Source organism: Polypterus senegalus, chromosome 14 (assembly GCF_016835505.1).
Source record: "Polypterus senegalus isolate Bchr_013 chromosome 14, ASM1683550v1, whole genome shotgun sequence".
In the NCBI taxonomy this organism is placed as follows: Eukaryota; Metazoa; Chordata; class Cladistia; order Polypteriformes; family Polypteridae; genus Polypterus; species Polypterus senegalus.
In genome coordinates, this window is record NC_053167.1 from 72,644,197 (window position 1) to 72,654,871 (window position 10,675).

The following is a 10,675-nucleotide window of genomic DNA, read 5'->3' on the forward strand; positions in this document are numbered from 1 at the left end:
AACTCCCCTTTTGAAGGCACTGAAGTCAGAAGGAAGCTTGAGCAGAGAAATACGCGAGCTTGTTCTGTTTTTAGCAGCCATTCCTGGCAGGGAAGAACTGAGCGGAGAGGCCCGAAAGAGGGAGTTCTGATAGCGGTGGCCACTGATGGGGTAGGGGCGCTGGGTAATGACACCGCACAAGACAAATTGCACTTCCACTGGCAATGGCATGAAAAATCTCTTATAGCACAGGAAGGGAGGGACCCCACAAACAACAAGCGGATGGAAAGCAGCTTTTCATTTTTAGAAACGGAGCAAACCATAGAGCTAGCCAAATGATACAAATTGCGCAGTTATTTGTTTGTATTCTTGTTAACCGCACAATACTGTGAAGGGAAAAAAAAATCCATTTTCATTTTGGTTCAAAATAAAGAATACAGAAAGACATGTGTGACGCACATTGTGCAGACAGTCCTCTGTCAGTCTTTTAACTTGCGTGCACCATTTAGACGGAGCACTCGGCGCAGGCCTGCATGTGTGCTGCCACGGCAGCTCTTAAATCAGTGAGGCACATTTGTGTTTCATATGGAACTCTGAGGTTCCACGCTTGGAAAGCATTTTCAGAATAACTCGGCAGCACGTCTTTTGCTTTTCTAACGCTTGGGCTGAAGATTTTTATTTGAGAGGACTGCATCTTATAGCTTTGGGTCCTGAACGAGCACAGCAATGTAGGAAGAAGGATCAGCAAAGTAATAACAAGTTAGTTAAAAATGAAATGCCGTATAAGGCCCAGTGTTTAAACATGACAGGTGTCACAATGAGGGGCTCTGACAGCTCCTCGGAACACAAGACGGTGTCTGCTGAAGTCATACAGTGTGTCGGCCATGGACTCTTCTGCGTGTGCGCACATCATATGCTTTTCACCAGGGCCTGATGCACATCGTCCCTGAGCTAACCCCATGGGCACTGTTGTCTCAGCCCATTCAAACACAGAGCCAGAGTTAAGTAAGTGCCCACCGCACCAGGTGATGCAGTCTTGTACAAGAGGGGCTGAGTTACACATTTATGGGGCTCAGACAGACTGCTGTCACCCCCTGCACATCTAGCACCACATACCCAGCCTTTAAGTACCACACTTTGTACGTGTGCAGTGTATGTGTTAGGCTACAGAAACCCTCGCAAGCTTCAGCAGAAGGATTGGATCAATAGGCGAGGGGCACCAAGAGTGGCTGATCCAGATGAGATTTTATAGCATAAGCGTGACGGTTGTGAAGCAGCATCTCTGAGGAGCCACATTACCTCAGTGTGGTGTGACAAAAGGCCATAGCCGATGTTTTAACAATTCTCCCTTTCTGCCTTGACCAGGTGAAGCCACAGTTCACAAGCAAGTGCCCACCTCACCCCCGGCCTCTGAAAACAGCAGCGCAGCCCACAGCATTGGAAGCACGCAGAGCACGCCATGTTCAAGCAGCAGCACAGCCTAGCGCATGGGAAGCCAAGCACTGCGTGGCAGCTTCACCTTTCTTCTTCGATGCTACCTTTCCTGGAATGAAAGAAATACATTTTTTGGTTTGCTTTTGAAAGCCAAGTACATTTTTGTTTTACCGAAACCAAAAAAGAAAACAAATAGCCTGATGTGTTTTCACCATCTTCACCCGTTTAAAACATTCAAGGATCCTGCAAGCACGTCACACTTTAGTGTGGAACAAAATAACCAAAGATTGTAAAGTGACTTAAAGAAACGCACAGCCGGGTCATCCTAATGGGAAAAGTCAGGACATGATTTATGGCTTTAATCTTATTTTATTTCTGTTCCAAATGCTGCTTTTAATTATCATCCTTTGATGATGGAAATTAAGCTTTTAGGGTGGAGTTGTGTGAACCAGATATTTAAAAAAGCCTTCATTTTGATACGTGTCAGCATCAGAAGTAAGAACCAAATTAAAAATAGTAAATAATGTCTGCTAGCAAAAGTCTCTGGCAGACATAGTGAGTTTATTATAGAAGTTATTTAACTTGGCAATGAGGGATGTTTGCAGAAAAAACAATATTGTTGCTTTTTCTGACAAGTAAATAACTTTGTGACATGAATAAGTCAGATACCGTTTATATATAATAATAATAATAATAATAATAAATATGCAAATATTGGTAGTAATATAAAAAGATGACAACGTTTTATCTTTTTAGTGCCTTTGCCTTGTAACAGGTGCGGTTTTTGTTAGCCCCCCGATACAGACAAACATTACCAGTCTGTTTAAGAAGGGGCATTAACAAAAAAATCAAAGGCTGGAATACCCCAGCATGTCCCATAACCAAACATTATAACACACACACACACACAAACATGTATATACTGTGTATATATTAAATTAAATAGTAATGAAGCCTAACAAAAGTTTGAAATTGGGGTTAATACCACTTCAGCGTACCTTTTATGTGATCTTTGTAACCGTTGAATAAAGCTGAGCTTTACAATTAAAAGCTGAGCTCCGCTCTTCAACTCCTGCGTGGCGCTCGGCAGAAGTCAAAAAGTGGATTTCTGTTAAGTTCAACTCTCCCAGCAAATGTTATGACCTAAAAAATGTTAACCATCCTGGTGTACGGCTGGATCAGAAAATCCACCCGGTTTAGTGCAATTGGAAGTAAGCGCATTCCCCGAATCTCCCAGTGCCGTTCGGTCTCCAGTCTCATCCATGGCGGCACTCCTGCGTGTTTAGCGAAGTCTCTGGAAGGTGTCAGCCACACAACTCCCTCGAGCACTCGTGAAGTGCCACTTGTCGTTCATTATCAAGGCACTATACGTGCAGTGGCAGATCCCTTATTTAGTGTCGCATGAATGTTTGAACCCCTGTAACCCTGAAACGCGAATGCCTTCCATTCCAGTGCTGGGTTGGGGTAAAAGAGAAGGACAGAAGGGAGCGTGCTAGGATGGCAGAGAGAGGTAAATATCGGAGGAAGAGACTCCCACGATCCATGTAGACTACTTGCGTCACTGTCAGAATGCCAAACTGTGTGTAACTTTAACAGCATTGCTTGCTGCAGTCTGTATTTTGTAGAATGTATTTTTTATCTGAAATGTATTAAATATTTGTTGTATGGAAACATTTATAGATATCTTCAAAGAAGATAAATGTATTTTAGTAACACAGCTATATTTTTTACTACTTTGTCGACAATGTGTGTAAATTCAAAATTATTATTTCAAAGTATTTACAAACAGAGCCAATCTATAAAGTCATTTTAATTCATGTACTGTGAATGATTATGCTACGTTATTTTTGCTACTACCATGTAAATTGCTTCTTTCAGCTGTCTGTCACCTTAAGATTGTTGTATATAAAATACTTGCTTCAGTCAAAAAAAAGCTTTCTACAAATTAGCCAACGCATTGAACGTGTGTTTAGAGCGCCATGTGAATCAGGCCTACTACGCTCTTTTTGTTGTGTTGCAAAACCAAAGGATCCCAAAATGCAAAACTTTTTGGAATATTTTTTGTAATATATTAAATAAAGTGTGTAAGAAATACAAAGATGCACACACACAGACACACACACGTATATGGCGTTTGGACTGAATCTGACATTTTTTTTTGGCCAAGATGTTTTAATGTCATTACTTATTCAGTACTCCATACTTTGGAGTGGGACCCCCGAACTGAGACGTGCTAATTTGATGCCCCTTAAATTTGTGCCAGCTTGGTCATCCTCAGCTAGCACTTTGTCAGGGAGAGTTTTTATACCCACTAATCTTGGCACCCTTTCCTCACTTCAAGTCCTCCATTTTTACAAACCCAATTATATTGTCTAGGGTCGCAAATTTATGTTTTTCAACCATTAAGTTTAAAAGGGTCAGGTTGGGCTTAGGGATCTTCTGTGACTTTCATACAGGATGACCAAATTGTCCTGAAAATCAGGACAAGACAATTAATGAATGGTCTGCTAACTCTCCCTGGAGTCAAGAATAAACCAAGTTCAGTCCAAGAAATATGCAAACCTCCATGAAGGTGAATCACAAGTGCCTAAGAACTTGAGAAGTCAGGGACAAAACTGAGCAATCTCTGGAGGGTTCTGACATAATGGAGGCTTGTTATGTTGGCTCCACTCTTATTCCCAGTCCATTCATTTTACTCAGATGATGTATTCTTCAGCGACACATCTGGGCAGTTTTATGCAGCCTGTCGCAACACAGAGAAGCGATTTCCACCAGTCTGACAATCTGAGAGTGGATGTGTGTCCTGTTGACTCGTGTATTGTGTAGGAGGAACTCATCTCCAGCCATCCTCCTCTGGTATCTTCATTTAATTTGATTGGATTTTCCAAACTGTTGTATTACGTCTATCGATTTAAGACAAGACAGGCACTCCATTTGCCCTTTTAACTCTCACTTTAGGTGAGTTAGTATTTCTTTTTAACTCTTCTGTCAAGCAGATACCAATGAATGCCTTGTACAGAATTTAATGTCTGAACAAACGTCTGCTTACATGCAGCCTATACATTGGAAAGGACCCCATAACGCATGAGTTAAGGCCCTCATGTCAAGAGGCATTTTATCAAGCACAGTAACTGAATGGGCTAACTACATAACTGTGGCAAACACTTGTTTCTTAAAGAGTGGAGAGATTCAAAGAAGAGGACATCACAATCCACACTGCAACATCCATAAATAGTCGAGCAACGTTCTAGCAATGAGGACGTGAAACGTGATTTCACTGCTCACCTTCGCATCTCTCTCAGTGGTCAGCTTTAAAAATTCGATTCATTTTAAGGTTAAAAGAGAAAAACAATTTTTCTTACTTTAACAGAGATTGTAAATGTTTCATTTTGGCAGTTCTTACCAAGTGTTATCTACCTCACCAGTTTTATTAAATATTCTTTTTTTTTTTTTACTTTGATGAGATTTTTGATGTAGCAGTTTTAAAAGTCCCAGTGTATATAGAAAAGAACGAATGTATTGGATTAAACAAAAGTTAGCAATGTAACACATCTGCTTGCGACCAAATGCAATTTGTCTCATGTTTTAAGCTGTTGAAAAGTGCCTTTGCTGTAAATAGCTCTGTCTATGTTTTTGTTTTTTCAAAATAATAAAGTTGTACCAGCACTCAAGAATGTAATCGCATTCATTTATTATTGGTTATAAACTAATTTGATTTGTCACAGGTGTTGCAAACAGCGCATGTTCTCCTTAAGGGGTGGCGTTTGGGTTGACTGTGGAAAACCAGCTGGGGCAGACGTGACTGTCACACGTATGTGTGAGTCCTCCAGTTCTAAACTATGCCAGTCTTATTCTCGATTACGACAAACATCAAACAGGATGCTCAGGTCTACTTTCTTTTTTATAAAGAGAAAAAACTTACATTGTGACAGTAAGGATCCACCATATATGAAGTTTCATTTGCCTGCTCAACTCATAAGAATATGTATTTACTGTAGCATCCCAGCGAGAGGCACAAAGATGCCATTGGGGAGTTTGGCCTTGTCAAGTAAAGTGACATCTGAGGGAACAAACCAACAACAAGAAAGCAGACCTGAGGAACAACAGGGACTAGTCTAAGCACATTATTGGCAAAATGAAAAATTGATCATAATAGATATACATGCAACAACTGGCCATAAAATGTTCAATTTAACAACACACAGTTCACAGAACACTTAAAACAGTAAACTGCGTCCTGTAACTCAATGGATACCCGTCAGCCATTGTGGTCCATGGTCGGCCATTCATCCCGTCCAATACCCCCAGGCTGCCAGTGGGAGCCCTCCCTGCAACGTGGAGATGCCCCGGGTTCCAGCAGAGCATCATGGGTCTTGTCGTTTTTATAAACAGCCCTGCTGGATACCATGGGGACCACCAGGAGTTGCTGTAGGGAGGCTTGGGGAGTGCTACATACCCTATAACCCGGAAGTACATCCTGGTCACATGAGCAGTAGGAATGACGTGTTTCCGGGGTGAAGAAAAGGACTTTGTATCTGACCCGGAAGTGATAAGAAATCTCATGGACTGTATGGTGGATTCACTTCCGGGTCAGGAGATATAAAAGGATGATGAGAAACCCAGACGAGTGAGCTGAGCTGGGAGGAAGGGTGTCTAAGTGTCTGGAAGAGGAGGATTGATTATTGTATTAAAGTATTGTTTGAGTAGTGTGCACTGGTGGGTGCTTGGTGCACATAATTATTATAATAAAAAAATAATAATTATTGGACTTTTACCTGGTGTTTGGCGTGGTACCTGAGGGTTCAACGGAGCAATAGCGCCCCCTACTGTCACACCATGTAAATTAGAATCCAATGCTGGGAAGAAAGACGAAAAGGCCTCCAGTCCTGAAGGACAAAACAAGTTAAGTTCAAAGATTGTAGATCAGGAGAAACCAAAAGGACATCTGTGGGAAAAAAAAACAGCAAAAAGTGCCACTAAAGTTAGTGCCACTCCTAAATGAATCTGCCGCTAGTTAACTCTTTGAGGGCTGAATATTTTTTCCAAAAAAATGCAGTTTTCAGAAAAGCACACAAACCAATAGTTTCACATATAATTCAATATAAGATGTCTGTTACTGTGTGCTGTGGCCACCAGTTTGCCACCTCTTGAGGCTTGAGCTGCTCATGGACAGCATGCTGGCTGGCAGGGATTTGCAGCAAAACTGGCTGCTGGGTTGTCTTTGCGTGGTGCGGGTGGCAGCGGCAGTCACGGTCACAGTGCAATGCAATCTGGTTTGTACCTCTTGTCATTATACTATCCAAGCGAACATTGCCGTAGGCACGTCAGCTACAGGAACGTGTTCAGCACCGCGATCAGCTGATGTGGATACCTCACTTTCGTTTTTGATCTCGATCTCCAGATCACTTGCATCAAAACTGGAGTCCAACAAGTCAGAATCCAATGCAGTGATAATATGCAAAACGTCGTCCACGGAGTATTTTCGCTTTGATCTCTCGCCAGATGATGATACCATTTTTGCTGTTGTTTGCTCTTCACAACTCCTGCGAGCACAGAGAATCTCGGTCAGACCAACCAAGCTAACTTTTCTTCTAGCAAAGAGAGAGTCAAACTAAAACTTAACGGTGGATTTTGTCACCGTTTACAGTTGACTACCACCCTCAACCCTTCCTGTTGACAGAAGTCGACATCCGCCCTAAAAGAGTTAAAAAAGGTGTGTCACTGTCGGACGTGAGGGGCTCCTACCAGTGATATTTTCATAATGAAAACGAGAACTAGAACTAAAAATATCGATTTTTGTTTTATAGGCACAAGAACTGAAATTAAGGCAAACAGAGAAACTAAAACTAAATAAAAATAAAAATTAGTGATATGTGAACAAACTAAAACGAGAACGAAAATGGAGTGTAAATGAAAAACACAGCAATAGCATTTTCATTCAGTCCGGTTCAGTCATGCAGAGGAGTTGTTTGTAAGCCACCCTGAGCCTTCAGTCACATTGTGCTGTTCACTGTGCGCTGATCTTGTAACTTGGGCCTACTATAGTCATGTGGTGCAACGTCCGTAAAGGACCGCTGTTTGTTTGTTGAGCACATTTGGCTTGTTGGGTTGAAGCAGTAAGCACTTGTGGCTGACGATGGCAAGTTTTCCACAGGTGTTTGCGGGTAGAAAGCAAGAAAGTAAAGTGTGGAAATACTTCAGTTACAGCACAGAAGATAATAAAAGCAATTGTAGCATGTGAGAAGAAGAAAAAGAGTGCAGATTTTAGTTAATGGGAAGAATACTACAAATCTGAGGGCTCATTTAGCGACATTATCCAACGATTTTAAGTACATTAGATGAGGAAAACAAGACTAAAGCTGAGAAGAGAAAGGAAGAAATGTACAGTCTGCTGGCGCCAGTGACCAAGGACCTTGTCTGTGTACCTGCATTACAGGCGTTCATCGAGCAAATATTTTTACTGTGTGGCTATCTTTGCAATGGACATCGTTGCAATATGAACAAATCTCTCGAAATGAGCGCTTGTTTAACGCTTAATAGCCAACGTGCTTGTATAGACTGGTTTCTTGGGTTAAAACATTTGATCTTGCTGACGACACTCATTAGGCCACATAATCGGTTTGATCATTGATAGTCAAGCTGTGTTATGACGGCATTATGAACTGAGAATGTATTTCATTGACTGAAACATAACTTGCATTGAAATATGTGTAGGCTGGCATTTGTGGTCTTGCAACAGAAAAAAAATATTATGTAAAAAAGCCAGAAATAAATACAGTAAAGTAAAAACTAAAATTTTAAATACAGATCTTGCCTGAAGAAGGGGCCTGAGTTGCCTCGAAAGCTTGCGTATTGTAATCTTTTTAGTTAGCCAATATAAGGTGTCATTTTGCTTGGCTTTTCTCTACATTCATAATGGCTAACACGGTACAACACCCTAGTACACGGGTGTCAAACTCCAGTCCTGGAGGGCAGCAGTGGCTGCAGATTTTTGCCTTAATTTTAATTAACTTGACTCAGGCCCCTTAGTTGTTTCTTTTTCCTTAATGAGCAGCCAAACAATAAAAAGACACAAAATAAGCTTCCACATGACCAGCTCACCGGTGCCCATCACACAATATCTGAAAATAAAGAAAAGTGAAGTTCTCAGTAAGGCTGATCTCTCAGATCATCAAAATATATTGATGGTGTTCTTAGAAAAAACAGAAAATCAACAGTTTTGGAAATGTCTGCTGTGGAAGAATGAGAGCAGCAATGAGCCATGGAATTAAATAACGAGTTTAATTAACAGCAAGAATTGGCTTCTCATTAAGAAACTGGTTGGAGTGAAATTGGCTGGAGTTTGACATTCCAATTTAGCTGGTCATCAGTGGCTCGTTTCACATCTCAATTCTGTTTGGCTGCCATTTAATGAAGAAACAATCATTTAGAACACTGATTCCTTAAACACAGGGCTATTAAAATGAAGGGAAAAGAAGTTAATTAGCAGTGAAAACTGCTCGTTGATTAGGAAAAGGGTTAGAATGAAAACCTGCAGCTACTGCGGCCCTCCAGGCCTGGAGTTTGACACCCCTGCCCTAGTACTACAAACACAGAAATAAATAAAAATAAAAATTGTTGTCTCCACTGAAAACTAGAACAAAATAAAAATAATTTTATAAAATAAAAACTAAAACTACAATTAATATCAGAACTGAAATATCACTGGGCCTCCTACACACAGTGTGAGGTGGACCATCTGTCGAGTTCTGAGGATCTGCGGCCTACTTTACTAGGTTGTTTTAGGGGATGCTGTGACACAATCAGAGGTGGGTAGAGTAGCCAAAAATTGTACTCAAGTAAAAGTAGTGTTACTTCAAAATAATATTACTCAAGTAGAAGTTAAAAGTAGTCACCCAGAAAATTACTCAAGTAAGTGTAAAAAAGTATTTGGTGAAAAGATGACTCAAGTACTAACTGTTTGATCATAATAAATTATTTATTTTTTAGAAATGTAATAAGACAGCAGAATTTGTACATTATTCTATATTTTTGTCTATTTCCAAATAACAAAATAAAAAATGAGCAAAAATAAATAACGTCTTTACAAAATAAAGATGCAGAAGTAACACAAAGTTCCAAATCTCAGTTTTTCACAACAAAGCTCTTGAAGCCAATACCTACAGTAGGTAACATGAATGTTTGAACAGTGGAAACTACTTACAGTGACAAGATACACTCACCTAAAGGATTATTAGGAACACCTGTTCAATTTCTCATTAATGCAATTATCTAATCAACCAATCACATGGCAGTTGCTTCAATGCAGTTAGGGGTGTGGTCCTGGTCAAGACAATCTCTTGACCTCCAAACAATTTTGAGCGTGGCATGGTTGTTGGTGCCAGACGGGCCGGTCTGAGTACTTTACAATCTGCTCAGTTACTGGGATTTTCACGCACAACCATTTCTAGGGTTTACAAAGAATGGTGGGAAAAGGGAAAAACATCCAGTATGCGGCAGTCCTGTGGGCGAAAATGCCTTGTTGATGTTAGAGGTCAGAGGAGAATGGGCCGACTGATTCAAGCTGATAGAAGAGCAACTTTGACTGAAATAACCACTCGTTACAACCGAGGTATGCAGCAAAGCATTTGTGAAGCCACAACACGCACAACCTTGAGGCGGATGGGCTACAACAGCAGAAGACCCCACCAGGTACCACTCATCTCCACTACAAATAGGAAAAAGAGGCTACAATTTGCACGAGCTCACCAAAATTGGACAGTTGAAGACTGGAAAAATGTTGCCTGGTCTGATGAGTCTCGATTTCTGTTGAGACATTCAAATGGTGGAGTCAGAATTTGGCGTAAACAGAATGAGAACCTGGATCCATCATGCCTTGTTACCACTGTGCAGGCTGGTGGTGGTGGTGTAATGGTGTGGGGGATGTTTTCTTGGCACACTTTAGGCCCCTTAGTGCCAATTGGGCATCGTTTAAATGCCACGGGCTACCTGAGCATTGTTTCTGACCATGTCCATCCCCTCATGACCACCATGTACCCATCCTCTGATGGCTACTTCCAGCAGGATAATGCACCATGTCACAAAGCTCGAATCATTTCAAATTGGTTTCTTGAACATGACAATGAGTTCAGTGTACTAAAATGGCCCCCACAGTCACCAGATCTCAATCCAATAGAGCATCTTTGGGATGTGGTGGAACGGGAGCTTCGTGCCCTGGATGTGCATCCCACAAATCTCCATCAACTGCAAGATGCTATCCTAT

At 41.1% G+C, this 10,675-nt stretch overlaps 1 protein-coding gene across 1 annotated transcript in view; it reads left to right on the top strand.

Moving 5' to 3' along the window:
• Positions 1-5,084, top strand: part of tgfbr3 (transforming growth factor, beta receptor III) — a 252,101-nt gene extending 247,017 nt beyond the window's left edge. Inside the window, exon 17 of the mRNA XM_039735891.1 lies at positions 1,345-5,084. Within this exon, the coding sequence (XP_039591825.1) occupies positions 1,345-1,463 (119 nt within the window). The 3' untranslated portion in view covers positions 1,464-5,084. The remainder of the gene's footprint in view (positions 1-1,344) is intronic.
• The last annotated feature ends 5,591 nt before the right edge of the window (positions 5,085-10,675 follow it).